Source organism: Oncorhynchus mykiss, chromosome 2 (genome assembly GCF_057628025.1).
Source record: "Oncorhynchus mykiss isolate SJ-2025 chromosome 2, ASM5762802v1, whole genome shotgun sequence".
In the NCBI taxonomy this organism is placed as follows: Eukaryota; Metazoa; Chordata; class Actinopteri; order Salmoniformes; family Salmonidae; genus Oncorhynchus; species Oncorhynchus mykiss.
Window position 1 is genome coordinate 22,327,149 of NC_143023.1, and position 22,971 is coordinate 22,350,119.

At 40.1% G+C, this 22,971-nt stretch overlaps 1 protein-coding gene across 3 annotated transcripts; it reads right to left on the minus strand.

Annotated features, from left to right (window-relative positions):
* Nucleotides 1-12,537: 12,537 nt before the first annotated feature.
* On the minus strand, nucleotides 12,538-19,394 carry LOC110538290 (uncharacterized). Of its 3 annotated transcripts, none has more exons than XM_090193059.1 (10): nucleotides 19,250-19,393; nucleotides 18,952-19,012; nucleotides 18,460-18,837; nucleotides 18,310-18,357; nucleotides 18,113-18,151; nucleotides 15,053-15,109; nucleotides 13,628-13,739; nucleotides 13,397-13,471; nucleotides 13,176-13,254; nucleotides 12,538-12,864 (listed from the first exon to the last, which is right to left on the minus strand). In XM_090193059.1, exons 1-10 carry the CDS (start codon nucleotides 19,328-19,330, stop codon nucleotides 12,790-12,792), a joined length of 1,005 nt encoding a protein of 334 aa, XP_090049185.1. In that variant the 5' UTR covers nucleotides 19,331-19,393; the 3' UTR covers nucleotides 12,538-12,789. The 3 variants fall into 3 exon arrangements, with proteins under 3 accessions (XP_090049185.1, XP_090049180.1, XP_021480691.3); XM_090193054.1 differs by having other exon boundaries at nucleotides 15,053-15,166; XM_021625016.3 differs by lacking the exon at nucleotides 15,053-15,109 and having other exon boundaries at nucleotides 19,250-19,394.
* Nucleotides 19,395-22,971: the final 3,577 nt, after the last annotated feature.

Sequence of the window (22,971 nt, forward strand, 5' to 3'; positions counted from 1 at the left end):
AACTCAATCAGGAAGTAACAAGAGATCTAAATGTAGAACCTCATACATAGATAACGGGAATAGCCCCTGAATGCAATGACTAAAACATACCCATTAAGATGCCTAAGTGTCAAATGCAACAGTGAATAATTAACAGATTAAAGGAAAGAATGTGCTGAACACAAATGCTGTAACACTTTATTGTATTCCTGACTGTAGCCGGCTCCTTCGATGCTATCACCATCAAAACCCTGTGGGTGTCCAGAGTCTTGTTCCTCGTACAGACCAATTTCCTTTCTGAATGTAACCGTTTTGCATTTAAGACACTGAGGGGAAGAGGAAGTGGGGCTAAAAGCATGTCTGCGATTTGGGGATATATGCAATCTGTGTATTATTCTTAATTGGATTGCTCTAGTACGATTACATATACAGTGCCTTGCGAAAGTATTCGGCCCCCTTGAACTTTGCGACCTTTTGCCACATTTCAGGCTTCAAACATAAAGATATTAAACTGTATTTTTTTGTGAAGAATCAACAACAAGTGGGACACAATCATGAAGTGGAACGACATTTATTGGATATTTCAAACTTTTTTAACAAATCAAAAACTGAAAAATTGGGCGTGCAAAATTATTCAGCCCCTTTACTTTCAGTGCAGCAAACTCTCTCCAGAAGTTCAGTGAGGATCTCTGAATGATCCAATGTTGACCAAAATGACTAATGATGATAAATACAATCCACCTGTGTGTAATCAAGTCTCCGTATAAATGCACCTGCACTGTGATAGTCTCAGAGGTCCGTCAAAAGCGCAGAGAGCATCATGAAGAACAAGGAACACACCAGGCAGGTCCGAGATACTGTTGTGAAGAAGTTTAAAGCCGGATTTGGATACAAAAAGATTTCACAAGCTTTAAACATCCCAAGGAGCACTGTGCAAGCGATAATATTGACATGGAAGGAGTATCAGACCACTGCAAATCTACCAAGACCTGGCCGTCCCTCTAAACTTTCAGCTCATACAAGGAGAAGACTGATCAGAGATGCAGCCAAGAGGCCCATGATCACTCTGGATGAACTGCAGAGATCTACAGCTGAGGTGGGAGACTCTGTCCATAGGACAACAATCAGTCGTATATTGCACAAATCTGGCCTTTATGTAAGAGTGGCAAGAAGAAGAAGACACACCAAACATGTGGAAGAAGGTGCTCTGGTCAGATGAAACCAAAATTGAACTTTTTGGCAACAATGCAAAACGTTATGTTTGGCGTAAAAGCAACACAGCTCATCACCCTGAACACACCATCCCCACTGTCAAACATGGTGGTGGCAGCATCATGGTTTGGGCCTGCTTTTCTTCAGCAGGGACAGGGAAGATGGTTAAAATTGATGGGAAGATGGATGGAGCCAAATACAGGACCATTCTGGAAGAAAACCTGATGGAGTCTGCAAAAGACCTGAGACTGGGACGGAGATTTGTCTTCCAACAAGACAATGATCCAAAACATAAAGCAAAATCTACAATGGAATGGTTCAAAAATAAACATATCCAGGTGTTAGAATGGCCAAGTCAAAGTCCAGACCTGAATCCAATCGAGGTCTGTGGAAAGAACTGAAAACTGCTGTTCACAAATGCTCTCCATCCAACCTCACTGAGCTCGAGCTGTTTTGCAAGGAGGAATGGGAAAAAATGTCAGTCTCTCGATGTGCAAAACTGATAGAGACATACCCCAAGCGACTTACAGCTGTAATCGCAGCAAAAGGTGGCGCTACAAAGTATTAACTTAAGGGGGCTGAATAATTTTGCACGCCCAATTTTTCAGTTTTTGATTCGTTAAAAAAGTTTGAAATATCCAATAAATGTCGTTCCACTTCATGATTGTGTCCCACTTGTTGTTGATTCTTCACAAAAAAATACAGTTTTATATATTTATGTTTGAAGCCTGAAATGTGGCAAAAGGTCGCAAAGTTCAAGGGGGCCGAATACTTTCGCAAGGCACTGTATACTCACAGACATCATTCAAACAGTTTTAGAAACTTCAGAGTGTTTTCTATCCAATACTAATAATAATATGCATATATTAGCATCTGGGACAGAGTAGGAGGCAGTTCACTTTGGGCATGCTAATCATCCAAATGTGAAAATGCTGCCCCTTATCCCAAAAAGGTTAAGGGATTAGAAATCCATGGCTTAAAAACAGAGGTGTCATTGTAATCTGATGATTCATGTTTTCTTTTAAAACCACAATTATAATCCCTCCACAGCCTCAGAGGATCTAGATACTTTTTCTAACCTCTCTGGATTAAAACCAAATTATGATATTACGAATTGGATCACAAAAAAAATGCAACTGTTACATTACCGTGTAGTTTACCAATAAAATGGTATGACGGGGATGTGGACATACTAGGTATGCATATCCTGAAATAAATAAATGACCTCACTCCAATAAATTTGAATAGCAAGTTAACATATATATAGATAAGATCTTTCTACCATTGAAAGGAAAAATCACCCTGATTAACCCTTTAGTCATATCACAGTTTACCTATTTGCTTATGGTTTTGCCTACATCTAGTGACCTGCTTTGTAAATTATATGAACAAAAAATATTTTATTTTATTTGGAATGGCTAGCCGGACAAAATTAAAAGGGCCTATTTATATAACAACTACGAATTCGGAGGGCAGAAATGATTAAACATTAAAGCATTAGACCTCTCACTAAAGGAATCAGTATTCTAAAAGTTATAGTTAAATCCGAAATGGTTCTTTAGTAAATTACTAAGAATGTCTCACTGCATGTTCTAGAATAGCCTTTTTCCCTTTATTCAGATTACAACGGCTGACTTTCGGTTATTTTAAAATGAAATCATCTCCAAAATATAGGTATTTTTTTAAACAAGCCTTAGAATGTTGGTGGCAATTTCAGTTGAACTTCTTATGGCTGGGGGCAGTATTGAGGAGCTTGGATGAATAAGGTGCCCAGAGGTGCCCAGAGTAAACTGCCTGCTCCTCAGTCCCAGTTGCTGATATATGCATATTACTAGTATATTTGGATAGAAAACACTCTGAAGTTTCTAAAACTGTTTGAATGATGTCTGTGAGTATAACAGAACTCATATGGCAGGCAAAAACCTGAGAATAAATCCAACCAGGAAGTGGGAAATCTGAGGTTGGTCGATTTTCAACTCAGCCCCTATTGAAGATACAGTGGGTTATTGGTCATCTTGCACTTCCTAAGGCTTCCACTAGATGTCATCCATCTTTAGAAACTTGTTTGAGGCTTCTACTGTGAAGTGGGGCCGAATGAGAGGGGAACGAGTCAGAGGTCTGCCAGCAGTCAAGAGCTGGTCACGTGCATTCACATGAGAGGTAGCTCCCGTTCCATTTGCTTTTCTTAAGACAAAGGAATTCTCCGGTTGGAATATTATTGAAGTTTTATGTTAAAAACATCCTAAAGATTGATTCTATACATCGTTTGACATGTTTCTATGGACTGTAACAGAACGTTTTGACATTTTGTCTGCAACTTCTGAACACACTTCGTGAGTTTTGATTGGTTTCCCAAACACGCAAACAAAAGTAGCTATTTGGACATAAATTATGGACATTATTGAACAAATCAAACATTTATTGTAGAACTGGGATTCCTGGGAGTGCATTTTGATGAAGATCATCAAAGGTAAGTTAATATTTATAATGTAATTTCTGACTTCTGTTGACTGCACAATATGGCGGATATCTTTTTGGCTTGTTGGTTCTCTGAGCGCCGTACTCAGATTATTGCATTAAAGAGATGTTTATCTATATTTCCATGTATAACACTTGTATTTTTATCAAGATTTATAATGAGCATTTCTGTAAATTGATGCTCTCTGCAAAATCACTGGATGTTTTTGGAACTACTGAACATAACACACCAATGTATACTGAGATTTTTAAATAAATATGAACTTTATCGAACAAAACATACATGTATTGTGTAACATGAAGTCCTATGAGTGTCATCTGATGAAGATCATCAAAGGTTAGTGATAAATTCTCTATCAATTTCTGATTTTTGTGTCTCCACTCTTTGGCTGGAAAAATGGCTGTGTGTTTCTGTGAATAGGTAATGACCTAACATAATCGTTTGTGGCGCTTTCACTGTAAAGCCTATTTGGAATCAAACACTGTGGTGGGATTAACAACACGATTACCTTTAAGATGGTATAAGATACTTGTATGTTTGAGGAATTTTAATTATGAGATTTCTGTTGTTTTGAATTTGGCGCCCTACACTTTCACTGGCTGTTGTCATATCGATCCCGTTAACGGGATCTCAGCCCTAAGAAGTTTCCACCTGAAAAGATAGAACAAATTATACAACAAATATTGTGGTTAAACTCAGGTCTTGGCTTGGTCTTCATCGACCTGGCCAAGGCTTTCGACTCAGTCAATCATCGTATTCTTATCGGCAGAATCAACAGTCTTGGTTTCTCAAATGACTGCCTCGCCTGGTTCACCAACTACTTCTCAGATAGAGTTCAGTGTGTCAAATCTGCCTGTTGTCCGGACCTCTGGCAGTCTCTATGGGGGTACCACAGGGTTAAATTCTCGGGCCAACTCTTTTCTCTGTATATATCAATGATGTCGCTCTTGCTGCGGGTTATTCCTTGATCCACCTCTACGCAGACGACACCATTCTGTATACTTCTGGCCCTTTTTTGGACACTGTGTTAATAAACCTCCAAACGAGCTTCAATGCCATACAACACTCCTTCCGTGGCCTCCAACTGCTCTTAAACGCTACTAAAACTAAATGCATGCTCTTCAACCAATCGCTGCGTGCCCCCTACCGCCCGACTAGCATCACTACTCTGGACAGTTCTGATTTAGAATATGTGAGATATACAGTGGGGCAAAAAAGTATTTTGTCAGCCACCAATTGTGCAAGTTCTCCCAGTTAAAAAGATGAGAGAGGCCTGTAAGTTTCATCATAGGTACACTTCAACTATGACAGACAAAATGAGAAAAAAAATCCAGAAAATCACATTGTAGGATTTTTAATGAATTTATTTGCAAATGATGGTGGAAAATAAGTATTTGGTCAATAACAAAAGTTTATCTCAACACTTTGTTATATACCCTTTGTTGGCAATGACAGGGGTCAAACGTTTTCTGTAAGTCTTCACAAGGTTTTCACACACTGATGCTGGTATTTTGGCCCATTCCTCCATGCAGATCTCCTCTAGAGCAGTGATGTTTTGGGGCTGTTGCTGGGCAACACGGACTTTCAACTCCCTCCAAATATTTTCTATGTGGTTGTGATCTGGAGACTGGCTAGATCACTCCAGGACCTTGAAATGCTTCTTACGAAGCCACTCCTTCGTTTTCGGGGCGGTGTGTTTGGGATCATTGTCATGCTGAAAGACCCAGCCACGTTTCATCTTCAATGCCCTTGCTGATGGAAGGAGGTTTTCACTCAAAATCTCACGATACATGGCCCCATTCATTCTTTCCTTTACACGGATCAGTCGTCCTGGTCCCTTTGCAGAAAAACAGCCCCAAAGCATGATGTTTCCACCCCCATGCTTCACAGTAGGTATGGTGTTCTTTGGATGCAACTCAGCATTCTGTGTCCTCCAAACACGACGAGTTGAGTTTTTACCAAAAAGTTATATTTTGGTTTCATCTGACCATATGACATTCTCCCAATCTTCTTCTGGATCATCCAAATGCTCTCTAGCAAACTTCAGACGGGCCTGGACATGTACTGGCTTGTTTGTCACGACTTCCGCCGAAGTCGGCTCCTCTCCTCTTTCGTTCGGCGATCGATGTCACCGGCTTTCTAGCCATCGCCGCTCCATTTTTCGTATTTCCATTTGTCTTGTTCCATACACACATGGTTTTAATTTCCTAATCGCACTACATGTATTTAGTCCTCTGTTCCCCTCCATGTCTTTGTGTGAAATTGTATTTATGTTATGTGGGTATTGTTACTCGCCATACTTTTTGTCTATTGTTCTGTGTTTGGGCACATTTATGTACTTTTGTGCTTTCGTTTGACCGGAATAAAAAGGGCGCCTGTTCACTACACTCTGCTCTCCTGCACCTGACTGTGCCTCCAGTACACATCCTTAACAGTGTTAAAACTAACCAGTGTGGTCAGTTCAATGTCTATCTATCCATAACCTTTTGTTTCCCACTGCTATTTGAGTGATGAGAGTTGATGCCTCGTCATGGACTGCTGAGGTGCCGGGCTTAGTCTCCAGCCTACAGGGCTCATGCATTGTGATTCGCTGCTAATTCAACTACCCAAAACCAGAGAAGAAGCCCTCTGAATTCACTGCCATTTGGTTCAAAGACACCTATGAGGTTATATACCACCCAGATAGCTCCAACGTCATCACAGACTACAAGGGTCGTGCAGAGCTGGTGGGAGACCTCCGGAAGAAGAACTGCTCTCTCAGTATCAACCCCCTCCATCGCAGTGACAAAAGACCCTTTCATTTCAGTGTTGAAATAGAAGACCATAACAAGTATTCCTACATACATGACACTGTCTCCATTGCAGTGAGCAGTAAGTTCCCAGGGGAAAAATTGACAAGGAGAATTTCAAACGTTGTATTATAGTATCCTATTACTTACCCTAATGATAATACAATTCTTATTGGGCTCCCAGTGGCGCAGCGGTCTAAGGCACTGCATCTCAGTGCAAGTCCCGGGTTCAAATCCAGGCTGTATCACATCCAGCCATGATTGGCGCACATTTGGCACAGCGTCGTCTGGGTTTGGCAGGAGTAGACCGTCATTGTAAATAAAAATGTGTTCTTAACTGACTTGCATAGTTATATAAAAAGGTTAAATATAAAAACAATTATAAATAACAAAAGCTATAGCTTCTTGTTGATTTAAATTATATTACTGAAAGGACAGAACCAAAAAGTAGTGGAGGCACACCTCAAAAGAACTGCAATAACTGTTCTCTTCTCTTTGCTGATTTCAGGCTCTCCAGACCCCTCCGCACAAAATTAATTATGGACCTGCATGCAATTCCTACAGATTCCACACGATGTCGCCATTGTCGTCATTTTCCAGGGACTTTTTTCTTGGTAAATCCAACTAACTGGATTAAATTTATTCCGGTCTCCACCAGGATGTTTTGAATGTGCACATTGGCAGCCATTGATTTGAAGACGAGGAGCTATTGAATATACATCGCCCTGTAATCATTTTGATAGATTATAAACGTTTACTAATACCTAAAGTTGGATTACAAAAGTATTTCGAAGTGTTTTGTGAAAGTTTATCGTCGACTTTTTTAATTTAAAAAAATGACGCAGCGTTTTAAAAATATGTTTTTTTCTGAATCACACAGCTTCCATAGAAAGCTATTTTGGGTATATATGGACCGATTTAAACAAAAAAAAGACCCAATAGTGATGTTTATGGGGCATATAGGAGTGCCAAGAAAGAAGCTCGTCAAAGGTAATGAATGTTTTATATTTTATTTCTGCGTTTTGTGTAGGGCCGGCTAAGCTAAATCTTTGTTTACGTCGCATTCAGGCATTTTGGGGTGTTGCATGCTATCAGATAATAGCTTCTCATGCTTTCGCCGAAAAGCATTTTAAAAATCTGACTTGTTGGCTAGGTTCACAACGAGTGTAGCTTTAATTCAATACCCTGCATGTGAATTTTGATGAACGTTTGAGTTTTTAGCATTTAGCGTAGCGCATTTGCATTTCCAGGTGTCTACTTGAGACATCTGCGTCTCAAGTAGGAGCAAGAAGTTAAAAAGGAAACAACTTTGTCCACAGCCTGGATTTGGCAAACTTCCAATATGAAATCTAAATAGATTGAATGTGGTTGATCCACATTGAAACTGCATATGGGGACAAAGATCATACTTTTTGGAGAAATGTCCTCTGGTCTGATGAAACAAAAATAGAACTGTTTGGCCATAATGACCATCGTTATGTTTTGAGGAAAAAGGGGGAGGCTTGCAAGCCGAAGAACACCATCCCAATCGTGAAGCACAGGGGTGGCAGCGTCATGTTGTTGAGGTGCTTTGCTGCAGGAGGGACTGGTGAAATTCACAAAATAGATGGCATTATGAGGGAGGAAAATGATGTGGATATATTGAAGCAACATCTCAAGACATCAGTCAGGAAGCTAAAGCTTAGTCGCAAATGGGTCTTCCAAATGGACAATGATGCCAAGCATACTTCCAAAGTTGTTGCAAAATGGCTTAAGGACAACAAAGTCAAGGTATTGGAGTGACCATCACAAAGCCCAGACCTCAAATCTATAGAGAATTTGCGGGCAGAACTGAAAAAGCATGTGTGAGAAAGGAGGCCTACAAACCTGACTCTATTACACCAGCTCTGTCAGGAGGAATGGGCCAAAATTCACCCAACTTATTGTGGGAAGCTTGTGGAAGGCTACCCGAGACATTTGACCCAAGTTATACAATTTAAAGGCAATTCTACCAAATACTAACAGAGTTTTTTAAAACTTCTGACCCACTGGGAATGTGATGAAATAAATAAAAGCTTAAATAAATATTTCTCTCTACTATTAATCTGACATTTCACATTCTTAAAATAAAGTGGTGATCCTAACTGATTTAAGACAGGTAATTTTTCACAAGGATTAAATGACAGGAATTGTGAAAACATGTGTTTAAATGTATTTGGCTAAGATGTATGTAAACTTCTGACTTCAACTGTACCTCCATGTTGCCATATAGTTGATTGTTGGTGTAGTAGTTTGTGTGGATTTTTTCTGCTGGTGTCTTTCTGCTCTTTCCTGTGGATAGAGTTAGGGCCACTCTCAGATGCATTCTCTTCATTTGATAAGACACTACAAGAGTGAATGTAGGCTAATGGGCTTTAGAAACTCAGCAAGGATTCTAGATTAAGATCACAGACATAGCCACAGGAAGTAGTGGTGCTGATGGGTGCTGCAGCACCTCCTAATCAATCAGAATAAATAAACACATTAAATAATAATAATATATCTGTATGTACTGTGGTTTTACTGCAGACATTTACAGCTGCTGTAGAGATCTGAGAAAAGTTTGCTCTAAATACAAAGGATATTAAAAAAAACAATAGAGGTGTTGTTGATGATATCTCTGATCTGGTTTCCTGTAGGCTGAAGAGGATGGCAACCCATTCGAGTGTGATGGTGGAGATGATTCAGTCTATGGTAACATGTGAACACAACTGGAAGTATGTGGAAGTCAGCTGGCTCAGAGCCCATGGTACTCAGTCTGTCAAAGGTTTCAGTAAAATATTATGTAGCAGAACTGGTGACTGCTTATATTTGCTAACTTGATGTAGCTTTATGGTTCTTATGGCTAATGAATATGGTGCATTCTTATTTGGGCTGTGGCGTTTATGTTACGGTTTTTACAAGGCGTTTGTTAATCTGTAGCTTGGTTGATTCAGAAGGATTTTTACTAAATGTAAAATACAACCAGTATTCAACAATAGCTTGTTTCACCCTTCCCCAGCTGTCTGTTGAAATTGTGTCTCGAGGGTTATCTGAGGATAGAATACTAGTGTGGGACTTTCAGTGTTTCTCCACTTGGGGTTCCTCTTTCATTTATTTGTTCAACATCTGTTTATTTCCATAGGGTTTAATCTCTTGGCCGTCATTGAAAATAAGAATTTGTTCTTAACTGACTTGCTCTCTAGCAAACTTCAGATGGGCCTGGACATGTACTGGCACTGCAGGATTTGAGTCTGTGGCAGTGTGTTACTGATGGCTTTGTTACTTTGGTCCCAGCTCTCTGCAGGTCATTCACTAGGTCCCCCCGTGTGGTTCTGGGATTTTTGCTCACCGTTCTTGTGATCATTTTGACCCCACGGGGTGAGATCTTGCGTGGAGCCCCAGATCGAGGGAGATTGAGAACCAAGCGAGGGAGAACCAAGCTATTGCAGATTCAGTCTTCCCAGCCTGGTGCAGGTCTACAATTTTGTTTCTTCCTTTGACAGCTCTTTGGTCTTGGCCATAGTTGAGTTTGGAGTGTGACTGTTTGAAGTTGTGTCTTTTATACTGATAACAAGTTCAAACAGGTGCCATTAATACAGGTCTGTGAGAGCCAGAAGGTGACCAAATACTTATTACCACCATAATTTGCAAATAAATTCATTAAAAATCCTACAATGTGATTTTCTGGATGTTATTCTTCTCATTTTGTCTGTCATAGTTGAAGTGTACCTATGATGAAAATTACAGGCCTCTCTCATCTTTTTAAGTGGGAGAACTTGCACAATTGGTGGCTGACTAAATACTTTTTTGCCCCACTGTAGTGTCCTTATCCTCAAACTCCCCCTCCACTTAAACTGAAATTATCTAATATTGTAAGAGATTTCATTGTCTGCTTATATGCCCCCTTTACTTACCCTACGGTTCCTGACTTGGTGTACAGAGAGAACACTGTAAGAATGGCCCATGTTGATTTCTGTTACTGTACATTTCAAAAGTGCTGAACAAATAGTTATTTTGACTACGTCCGTCCTAGCTCGCTCATTAATGTCTTAATTGAAATTACGGATTGCCTCTTTTTCGCTTGTTGTCCCCTTATGCCATAGTTTGTACATCTCAATAGTCAGTCAGAAACCACATTTGTTTAAGCAAGTCAGCCATATCAGCTTTGTTTTTTTAAAGGCAGTAAATAAGGCTGAATTAACTTTTTTGCTACCAGACAAGGCTACGCTGTTAGCAAGGTGTAGCAGTGGTAAGGTTTTGGGACTCCGCTTTTGGGACAGCTTTATGTAGGCCCTAACAGTTTGAGGGCACAGTTTGTCACAGTTATAGTGCAATTCATCTATTGTTTATTGTTTTTGTGTTGTATACTGTAGTGGCTTTGCTGGCATGCAGTCCAATTTTTTTATGTTTTGTTTGCCCCACCAAGATTTACATGTTAAAATCGCCACTGAAAATGCAGATGAGCCACTGACGGTCATTCTTTCCCACAATGCAAGAATCATGAGTTTGTTTGTTCAGCCCAACAGCTGCCACACCACTTGGTTTGGAACAACATTGTCAGGAAATATCACCACTCTCATTTATACTATACAGGACTTTGACATAGAGAGTGACATTTGACATTGAGAGTCTCGAGCTGTTCACTGTCCAGAGGTTGGTTTGTTATCAGTGATGGTGCGGGTAAAGGTCATGGATAATGGCCCTTGGTATGCTGCTGTGATTGGATGCTGGGTGTTCCAGAGTGGCTCCAGGTGAGGAGAGGGGGATCAGATGGACAGGAGTGAGACACAGAGCAGGAGGCAGATACCACCTCCCCCTCACAGATATCACCTCCTCCCTCACTGACAAAGAGGGGACTGGACAGCCTGACACGGAAGAAAAGCATCCATTGAACAATTAGTCAAAGACTGATATATGGCCTTTTGAAAGGCACATTTAACAAGCCACGTTTAACAATTCAACAGGATACAGATAGACAAAAAAATCCTCAACCAAATAAACATAGGCCTACCCAGCTTTCACATTGATGCAAACCATGTTACTAACAAAGGAGAACTGGTTGTACTCTGGCATGTCAGTCCTGAAACAGAACGGTCCAACGTCATCGTGCTGAACATTATCGATCCTCAGGATGCAGTTTCCCTTGCTTAGTCTCCCAGGACCTGGGTGCAAACTCTGGGGTCATCTGGTGTTCTCCTGTAGGTTCTAGATATTTGTTGATCTTCCCCCACCAGGAGAGGGTATAACAGGTGCCTCTATAATCTGTGATGTGTGTCCATGTGGGAGGGTACCTGAATGTATATGTAAACCTGAAATGTCTGTTGACCCCCTGGGACATCTGCTGACCTGAGACTCGACCCCATGGATCACTGGAGAAGTCATTGGGCTCAAGTCCATCATGAGTTAAACGATATCCTTCCTAGTGTACATAGACAGCTCGCACAAACATGACTGCTGTAATATTATCAGGAAATTAAGGAGGTACCGTATAACAGCAAAACATGAAACAGCAGTTTGAGCTCCATCACAGGTGACTGTGGAAGAAAAGAGAGGAAATGTGTTAAAACAGATGCCGTAGAGATGAAATCCTAAAACCAAGGCAATTGGAACAGCTCTCATTCGTCAAACACAGAATACAATGTATGAGTTTGAACGGAAAAAATAAGAATGCAGAAGTGCCTTTTCTGTGTTTCCTTAGTTCATGTCCAGTAATATGCCGGAGATTCACTCACTCTTACCCTGAGACGTTGCATTTGAGTACCAAAATCAAGGCCTATATATCAAAGTTTCTTATCAGATACTGTTTGTTCACATATGCAACATAGAAAACTTAACACTCAACCATTCAAAACTTAAAAACGTTATTCACTTTGACACGTGAATCTCATGTGTATGACTTCATTCACTCATGACTACCCAGAAAGCCTTTGTCAAAAAACATTGTTTTTTGACATTATGTTTCTGTCCAACTCAGCACAAACATTATGTTTAGTTGCGAATGCTTATCAATATAGGACTGCGAGAGCTGTTTTTGTGTGAATTGTTTTGATATTGAATCAAACAACCGGTAGCATATCATCTCAGTAAGTATGTTTATTTGAAAGCCAGTCCTTTCAAAAATAGTTACATTCTGAACTATGTATTTTACATTTAACAAACAAGCTGCACATATTATTGTCTAACCAAGTGAAAGTCAAACAGGATGTGAGAAATGAGGGCTGACACTGTAAGCTGCCTTTTGACAAGAAAACAATCAAGATAAAAACACACACGCGCGCACACACTCAACAAGTATTATTAAGCAGTGACGAAATCTGAGATGCAGCCTCATCACTGTTTTGTATGATCCACATTTGCATATACACTGTCCATTTGATCCATACTGTCCATCGGATCGTCTGGACCCTGTAAAGAGAAATGGAGAAATCAGGCAGGGAAAGGTCTATCAAGAAGCTATGAGCACAACACTAAATGGCCAACATGCTAAACATATATAGTACCCACTGGCCACAGACGTCAACTCAACATCTATTTCACGTTGCTTCATTGTCATGTCATTTCAATGACGAGGAAACAACATTGGGTCAACCAGTGTGTGCCCAGTGGGTAAAGAACATTAGATCCAAAGCTGATGACTTATCAACAGTCTACATGTACTATCTTTATAAAGAGTACTGTCAGTTTAAAATAGATCTGCTCAGGGTGCTGTAATGTACCTGGACGTTGCCATAGACGGGCTCATCGATGACCCTTGGAGGAGGAACTTGGGTGTCATCTTTCTTTGTAGTTTTGACTCTGTGGAGATAGGGGAAGACAAGTATCTCACTGACACTGTAGGTCAAATCAAAGAACATATTTTAGAGTAACATTCAGAAGTAAAACTGAAATATGTCAAACTAGCAATTTACTGAAGGCTGTTTCATAGTTTTAAGCATACCTTTCAGGTTTGGTCATTGGAGTCATGTTGAAATTAGCATAATATCCAGACACTTGCATAGTGACACACCTGGACCTAGAAAATCAAATCAGTTGTTATTTTAGCGAATGTGAGTCAAATGTATCTGCAATGACTAATAGAAGGCAGAGGACATCATGTTGCTATAGAAATTGATCAATGTCAATCAAACTTGAGAGCATCCCTCTGGGGACACCCAACAACCAGACCCACCTTTTCCTGTACTTGAAGAACAAAACAATCCCCAATACAGCAACCAGTAGAACTGCAACCACTGGGACCGTGGTGGCAATATATATGGTCGTGGATAGCGCTTCCTCACACACTGTGAAAAACATTCTGATTAGGACTGAGGAATATTTATTCATTCCATTACTCATTTGAATTAATATTTTTTTTACATTTTAGTCAACACTTTTATCCAGAGCAACTACGGTTAAGTGCCTTGCTCAAGGGCACATCAACAGATATTTCCCAGCTCAAGGATTCGAACCACCAACCTTTTGGTTACCGGCCCAACACTCTTAACTGCTAGACAACCTGCGTCCCAATGCAAAATCAAGAGACCCTCTCTCAAAATATTTGATTTGAAATGGATACAGTGCCTTCAGAAAGTATTCCCACCCCTTGACTTTTTCCACATTTTTGTTGTGTTTCAGCCTGAATTTTTTATTGATTAAATTGAGATTTTGTGTCACTGGCCTATACACAATAATGTCAAAGTGGAATTATGTTTTTAGAAATGTTTGCAAATTAATAAAGAATGAAAAGCTGAAATGTCTTGAGTCAATAAGTATTTGTTATGGCAAGCCTAAATAAGTTCAGGAGTAAAAATCACATAAGTTGCATGGACTCACTGTGTGCAATAATAGTATTTAACAAGATATTTGAATGACTACCTCATCTCTGTACCCCACACATAAAACTGTCTGCAAGGTCTCTCAGTCAAACAGTACATTTCAAACAGATTCAACCACAAAGACTAGGGAGGTTTTCCAATGCCTTGCAAAGGGCACCTATTGGTAGATGGGTAAAAAAAAGCAGACATTGAATATCCCTTTGAGAATGGTGAAGTTATTAATTACACTTTGGATGGTGCATCAATACACCCAGTCACTACAAAGATAAAGGGTCCTTCTTAACTCTGTTGCCAGAGAGGAAGTGATTTCAATTACAGAATTTAAAGGTTGTGATAGGAGAAAACTGAGGATGGATCAACAACACTGTAGTTACTCCACAATACTAACCTAAATTACAGAGTGAAAAGAAGGAAGCATGTACAGAATAAAAATACTCCAAAGCATGCATCCTGTTAGCAAAAAAACAAACAAGTTCATTATGTCCTGAATACAAAACATTATGTTTGGGGCAAATCTAACACAACACATCACTGAGTACCACTCTTCATACTTTCAAGCATGGTGTTGGCTGCATCATGTTATGGGTATGCTTGTCATCGGAAAGGACTAGGGAGTTTTTTTTGTTGATGAAAATAAACAGAATAGAGATAAGCGCAGGCAAAATCCTAGAGGAAAACCTGGTTCAGTCTGCTTTCCACCAGACATGGGAAGACAAATTCACCTTTCAGCAGGACAATAACCTAAAACACAAGGCAAAATATACTCTGGAGTTGCTTACCACGACGACATTGAATGTTCCTGTGTTGCCTGGTTACAGTTTTGTCGGCTTGAAAATCTATGGCAAGACTTGAAAATGTCTGTCTAGCAATGATCAACAACCAGCTTGACTGAGCTTGAAGAATAAAAAAAAATATTATTTGCAAATATTGTACAATTCAAGCATGCAAAGCTCTTACCCAGGAAGACTCACAGCTGTAATCACTGCCAACGCTGATTCTAACACTCAGGGGTGTGAATATTTAAAGATATTTCTGTATTTCATTTTCAATAACTTTACATACATTTCTAAAAATATGTTTTCTCTTTCTCAATATGGAGTAATGCATGTAGATCAGTGGAGGCTGCTGAGTGGAGGTCGGTTCATTATAATGGCTGGAATGGAGTACAGTGCCTTGCGAAAGTATTCGGCCCCCTTGAACTTTGCGACCTTTTGCCACATTTCAGGCTTCAAACATAAAGATATAAAACTGTATTTTTTTGTGAAGAATCAACAACAAGTGGCACACAATCATGAAGTGGAACGACATTTATTGGATATTTCAAACTTTTTTAACAAATCAAAAACTGAAAAATTGGGCGTGCAAAATTATTCAGCCCCTTTACTTTCAGTGCAGCAAACTCTCTCCAGAAGTTCAGTGAGGATCTCTGAATGATCCAATGTTGACCTAAATGACTAATGATGATAAATACAATCCACCTGTGTGTAATCAAGTCTCCGTATAAATGCACCTGCACTGTGATAGTCTCAGGGGTCCGTTAAAAGCACAGAGCGCATCATGAAGAACAAGGAACACACCAGGCAGGTCCGAGATACTGTTGTGAAGAAGTTTAAAGCCGGATTTGGATACCAAAAAAATTCCCAAGCTTTAAACATCCCAAGGAGCACTGTGCAAGCGATAATATTGAAATGGAAGGAGTGTCAGACCACTGCAAATCTACCAAGACCTGGCCGTCCCTCTAAACTTTCAGCTCATACAAGGAGAAGACTGATCAGAGATGCAGCCAAGAGGCCCATGATCACTCTGGATGAACTGCAAAGATCTACAGCTGAGGTGGGAGACTGTCCATAGGACAACAATCAGTCGTATATTGCACAAATCTGGCCTTTATGGAAGAGTGGCAAGAAGAAAGACATTTCTTAAAGATATCCATAAAAAGTGTTGTTTAAAGTTTGCCACAAGACACCTGGGAGACACACCAAACATGTGGAAGAAGGTGCTCTGGTCAGATGAAACCAAAATTGAACTTTTTGGCAACAATGCAAAACGTTATGTTTGGCGTAAAAGCAACACAGCTCACACCATCCCCACTGTCAAACATGGTGGTGGTGGCAGCATCATGGTTTGGGCCTGCTTTTCTTCAGCAGGGACAGGGAAGATGGTTAAAATTGATGGGAAGATGGATGGAGCCAAATACAGGACCATTCTGGAAGAAAACCTGATGGAGTCTGCAAAAGACCTGAGACTGGGACTGAGATTTGTCTTCCAACAAGACAATGATCCAAAACATAAAGCAAAATCTACAATGGAATGGTTCAAAAATAAACATATCCAGGTGTTAGAATGGCCAAGTCAAAGTCCAGACCTGAATCCAATCGAGAATCTGTGGAAAGAACTGAAAACTGCTGTTCACAAATGCTCTCCATCCAACCTCACTGAGCTCGAGCTGTTTTGCAAGGAGGAATGGGAAAAAATGTCAGTCTCTCGATGTGCAAAACTGATAGAGACATACCCCAAGCGACTTACAGCTGTAATCGCAGCAAAAGGTGGCGCTACAAAGTATTAACTTAAGGGGGCTGAATAATTTTGCACGCCCAATTTTTCAGTTTTTGATTTGTTAAAAAAGTTTGAAATAAATGTTGTTGATTCTTCACAAAAAAATACAGTTTTATATCTTTATGTTTGAAGCCTGAAATGTGGCAAAAGGTCGCAAAGTTCAAGGGGGCCGAATACTTTCGCAAGGCACTGTAAATGGAATGGCATCAAACAAATGGAAACCATGTGTTGGACGTATCCTTCCTGTTTGGCCCTGTCCGGGGGTATCATCGGATGGGGCCACAGTGTCTCCTGACCCCTCCTGTCTTAGCCTCCAGTATTTATGCTGCAGTAGTTTATGTGTCGGGGGGCTAGGGTCAGTTTGTTATATCTGGAGTACTTCTCCTGTCTTATCCGGTGTCCTGTGTGAATTTAAGTATGGTCTCTCTAATTCTCTCTTTCTCTCTCTCGGAGGACCATGCCTCAGGACTACCTGGCATGATGACTCCTTGCTGTCCCCAGTCCACCTGGCCGTACTGCTGCTCCAGTTTCAACTGTTCTGCCTGCGGCTATGGAATCCTGACCTGTTCACCGGACGTGCTACCTGTCCCAGACCTGCTGTTTTCAACTCTCTAGAGACAGCAGGAGTGGTAGAGATACTCTTAATGATCGGCTATGAAAAGCCAACTGACATTTACTCCTGAGGTGCTGACTTGCTGCATCCTCGACAACTACTGTGATTATTATTATTTGACCATGCTGGTTATTTATGAACATTTGAACATCTTGGCCATGTTCTGTTATAATCTCCACCCGGCACAGCCAGAAGAGGGCTGGCCACCCCTCATAGTCTGGTTTCTCTCTAGGTTTCTTCCCAGGTTTTGGCCTTTCTAGGGAGTTTTTCCTAGCCACCGGGCTTCTACACCTGCATTGTTTGCTGTTTGGGGTTTTAGGCTGGGATTCTGTACAGCACTTTGAGAAATCCGCTGATGTATGAAGGGCTATATAAATACATGTGATTTGATTAAAATGTTATGTATTTGATATCATTCCATTAATTCTGCTTCAGTCATTACCACGAGCCTGTCCTCCCCAATGAAGGTGCCACCAACCTCCTTCGGTGTAGATAGGTGAGAGAGAAAGAAATATTTCATCCATTTTGAATTCAGTCTGTCACACAACAACATGTGTAATAAGTCAAGGGGTATGAATACTTTCTGAAGGGACTGTATATATAGCATACATTTTAGTCCAAGACTAGGCTTAATGCGGGTCTGGGAAACTGGCCCTGAGAGTCTACTTACATTCTGTGGTGGCTAGTGGGACTGTAGTCGTGGAATCAACTGAGAAGGAGACAAAACAACTTCAGCCCATCTTTTAACTTTGACAAATACATTGTTATTGCTGTTATCAACTGTGTCAGGTTCACTGGTAATTTCTAAAGTAAACCAACCAGTTAAAATTCTGTGTGTACGTGAAAATTCTAAGCTGAATAGTTCACCTGTGTTTGACTTGTCCATTGGTATGATTGAAATAGTCCCGGAGGTTCCTGAATGGAAAAAAATACAGTAGGGATTAGTTTCCTCCATATCAAATTAATGACACATTTCACTGAACAAAAGCACTTTACATTGCATCCTCTACTGCTTACCAGATACATTAATGTAGACAAGATCATTAATAAAACTGAAGTTGTTGGCTCCAGTGGCAATTCTCAAGTAGTAGGAGGGCCCCATGTCGCCTTCTTCAATTCTCTTGATGTTCAGGGAGCAGTTTCCCTTAGTGACATTTCCTGTCATGTTGGTCCTGTTCTGAAAACTCTTGATGACAAATGTGTTGTTGGGGTGATAGAGGAATTCATTCTTGTCATTGTCATTGATGTTAAGTTTAGTATTTCCCAGGCGTTTCCAGTAGGCCTGTATAGGCTCTTTAGATGGGGACGGGGGATAGGTAACATTGCATGGAATGGTCACATCATCTCCCTTATTGGTAAAAACAACCTTTGGGTAATCAGCTTTCCAATCCACACCTGTGTTTGAATTAACAACAACAAGTATTACAAGTATTAGGATTATTCAGTTCATGTTGTTTAGACATAGCATAAAACACTGAGTGCATATTGACATAAAAATTAATCACATACCACTAGTGCCAGAGGCCTGAGACAAAATGAGCATCATCTCAATCCATATCAATGGGCTCATCTGGTCCAACAGAGAGATTTGAAAGTTAATTCTAACTAATGACGCACCAGATTCCTAATATCGTTTACATGTTGTGTTAAAGATGCCTGGTGTCAGATGGCACTCCCATCAGAATTGTGTCAACCAAATACAACATTACCACTGACCAACAAGCATAGCATAGACTGTAAAGCACTGGGAAATAATGTTGGTTCAGCAACAACAAAATAAAAACTCAAAGCTACAGAGGATACTCACTGTGTTGTGAAAAGAGGTGCCAAAACAGGAGGCTACAGGTCCAAGGAAAACACCAGCAGTGGCCATGGCACCGGCACACATTTTAAAAGCCAACTGGTTCCAGTAAAATGAGTGACAAGCAGTTATAACGAGAGTGGTGTCAAAAGTATTGCATGTATATTTCCTGTTACTTAACAATGATGGTGATTGAAAAAAAAAGGAATTAGAGGAAGTTTTGTGTAAATGTGTAAACTGAAGGTGACTGTTGGCTAATTACTTGAGAAACAGCGAGCACATGACATTCTGAGAATCATATGTTTCTTAGAGCTTGGTGAGAGTGGTTGTCCTATGGTTATTTAGAATACAACCTTCCCACAACATTCTGGGAACGGTGCAGGATACCCAGATGGCACATTTTGAGAACTGTATGTTTCTTAGGTGGGAATTTCATTTCGGTTTCTACAGGTTTCCTCGCGGTTCTATTAAACTCAAGTTCTCAGAACTTTCAGAGAATGTTAAGAAACAACGTTCTTCTGTGGGAATTTCAGTACTTCAACATAATGTTTTCTGCAGGTATTCCTCATGGTTCTATTTAAAGTCATGTTCTCAGAACATTAAGAAAACTTTACATAAAAACCACAATACATATTTTAAATTTAAAAACATTCCGTCCTCAACGTCAACAAAACTCTTTCTATCGACACCTAATCTTAATGAGCGCTTGTTCCCTTTGAAATTGGGCCTGTTTGTACATCCTGGTGGCGCAGTGGACTAATTCCATGAATAGAAAACAGAAGATCATAGGTTTGAATCGCAACGATGCCTTGCTATAACAATAAAAATGCCTAAACAAATTAATTTCCATGTGTTCAAAACAGTTAACTAGGCCAACAGTGTTATTGAAACATGTTCTCAGAATGTTATTTAATTACCTTCAAATAGCCTATCATTTTTGTTCTCAAAATGTTAATAAAACCTCCCAGGAAAACTTTCAGGGATCCAAAATGAAACATTCTCAGAACCTCCCTGTACCCTAAAAATTAACATTCCCAGAACAGGCTAAATTTTCGCTTCCGTTAACAGAACGTTTAAAAAACAACGTTTTACCAGTCAGGAAACGTATGGCTTCTTTCCCAGAACCAATGGGTAACTAAAAATGTACATTCCCACAACTTTCAAGGAACCAAATGTGCTGAGGAGTCTTTCTCTATCTATCAGTAAGGGAGATATGGGAAAGAGAGATATGACACAGGGTATACAATGTTGAACTGTAAACACAATCATCTCTAACCTGTGGTTGCTGAAGAGATTTTGTCATGCTGAAAATGAGTCATGAGGCTTCCATTGCACACAAGGTAGAGCTCTGTTAGCTAGGTACATGGTGTTCTACTAGGGACTACCACGGGGTGGGGATTGTGGGGTAGTGAGTATGAATGTAACTGACGCATGATCAGGAACGCAGAAAAATATTATCTCATATAATCTCGCTGCCTTTCTCTCATCCCTGTCTCGATCTCTCTATCCCTCACACCTCTCTGTCTTTCTCTCAACTCTTTATCGCTCACCCCTCTCTTTCTTTCGCTCACCCCTCTCTGGAACTTTTAAAGTAGGAAAACAAAACCACTTTTATATTGTTTAGGCCTTTGCAAGGTCAATGATTTAAACATACACATTAAGTATTTCTGATATCCACATCCAATTGATATTTGCTCACACAAACCTACATTGGAAACCACAGTGGGTTTGACTCATATCTATATATTTTTTAAACCTCAGAGTGTAGGTAGAGCATCAGGAAATGAACTTAAGGAAGTAAAGTTGGTTATTATAATTGTTTTGCAGTACTATTTGGGGGCATAAGGTAAGACTTTAATGACAAATGTAGTATATTTCTTCTCTGAATCTCTTATCTGGATGAAACTTTTAGTATCATACAACATGCTAATTATTTGTCTCTTCTTGTTGACATAAAGAACGACTACATTGTCCTAATTGTGATCATCCTTCTCAAAGGTAATGGTTTTATCTTGTTTGGGTTTTAATTTAGTTTTGTGCAGTTCACAGACACAAACCCCAAATGTTGACTATTGGAGAGATCTAAACAGGTGCATCTAGTTTCACTCTTTTGTCTTGATGGCAAAGAAAGTCATCCTCTTGACAGGAATCTAGTTATTTATAAAATGGGTGAGCCCTGAGTGCTGATTGGCTGACAGCTGTGGTATATCAGACCGTATACCACAAGTATGTTAAAACATGTATTTTTACTGCTCTAATTACATTGGTAACCAGTTTATAATAGCAATAACGCACTTCAGGGGTTTGTGATATATAGCCAACATACCACGGGTAAGGGGGCTGTGTCCAGGCACTCTGCATTGCATTGTGCGTAAGAACAGCCCTTAGCCGTGCTATATTGGCCATATACCACACCCTCTTGGTCCTTATTGCTTAATTATACCATAACGAGAATGATCACTGGCTGCAGGGCAGAGTGGTACATCAACACGGCCACACATGGCCAGAGGAAGGTGTGGAGGGAGATGGGTGACTTTCCCCGATTCAAGGGGAGGTTTCAGAAAACCTACGACCTGAACACAACAGATACAAGCATCCTGATGACCTGGTTAGAGCTGAATGACATAGGCTATTACTTCTGCACTCTGCAGTGCTGCGTCAATGGAAAATGACAAGCAGTACCATGGCAATGGGACAAGACTCCTCCTCAGCGAGGCTACACACACACATTATGGGTTAATATTTACCTCAGCTATCCCAGGTAACACAACAACATTTTTCACATATTAGGCCAAAAAATATCACATTTATTCCATTACTATTGTATTGCTCAAAAATGTATCACGTTATCATACAGATGATGTTGTCCTTCCCTTTGTAGTTAATGTTTTTAAAATTATTTTGATTATTTTGGTTTTTTTAAGGTGCAGAAGAGAATACTTCAGAGATGCAACTTTTATTTTTATGCTTTTCTGGCAGTGAAGCTGTTGGTCATCATAGTGCTTGGAAGCCTCACAATCAGTTCTTAAAGATTTAATTTGGAGGATTTAATAAAGGTTCAATTTGAAAAATGTTAAGTACTTATTCAATTCATTAATGGAAAAAGGCCCAACATATTGTATTAGTTTGTACTTTTAGTATTGCACTGAATCTGCATTTCACAGAACACTTCCATTCAGCATACCACCCTGAATACCACTGCTGGCTTGCTTGTGAAGCTAAGCAGGGTTGGTCCTGGTCAGTTCCTGGATGGGAGACCAGATGCTGCTGGAAGTGGTGTTGGAGGGCCAGTAGGAGGCACTCTTTCCTCTAGTATAAAAAAATATCCCAATGCCCCAGGGCAGTGATTGGGGACACTGCCCTGTGTAGGGTGCTGTCTTTCAGATGGGATGTTAAACGGGTGTCCTGACTCTCTGAGGTCATTAAAGATCGCATGGCACTTATTGTAAGAGTAGGGGTGTTAACCCCGGTGTCCTGGCTAAATTCCCAATCTGGCCCTCAAAACACCACGGTCACCTAATAATCCCCAATTTACAATTGGCTCATTCATCCCCCTCCTCTCCCCTGTAACTATTCCCCAGGTCGTTTCTGCAAATGAGAACGTGTTCTCAGTCAATGTACCTGGTAAAATAATGGATAAATATATATATATATTTTTAATCATAGTGTGGGAGGAAATGTGAAGAGTTAGGTTTGGGTGTAGCATGATAAAAGAGCAGTTTTGACTA

What these genes read in the sequence shown, in the direction of transcription:
- LOC110538290 (XM_090193054.1), bottom strand. Translation starts at nt 19,330, where the DNA reads ATGTGTGCCGGTGCCATGGCCACTGCTGGTGTTTTCCTTGGACCTGTA. An exon ending in TGTCTACATTAATGTATCTG is followed by an intron (nt 18,358 to 18,459) that starts GTAAGCAGTAGA and finishes TTTTCCATTCAG; the next exon opens with GAACCTCCGGGACTATTTCA. An exon ending in TTCTTCAAGTACAGGAAAAG is followed by an intron (nt 13,472 to 13,627) that starts GTGGGTCTGGTT and finishes TTGATTTTCTAG; the next exon opens with GTCCAGGTGTGTCACTATGC.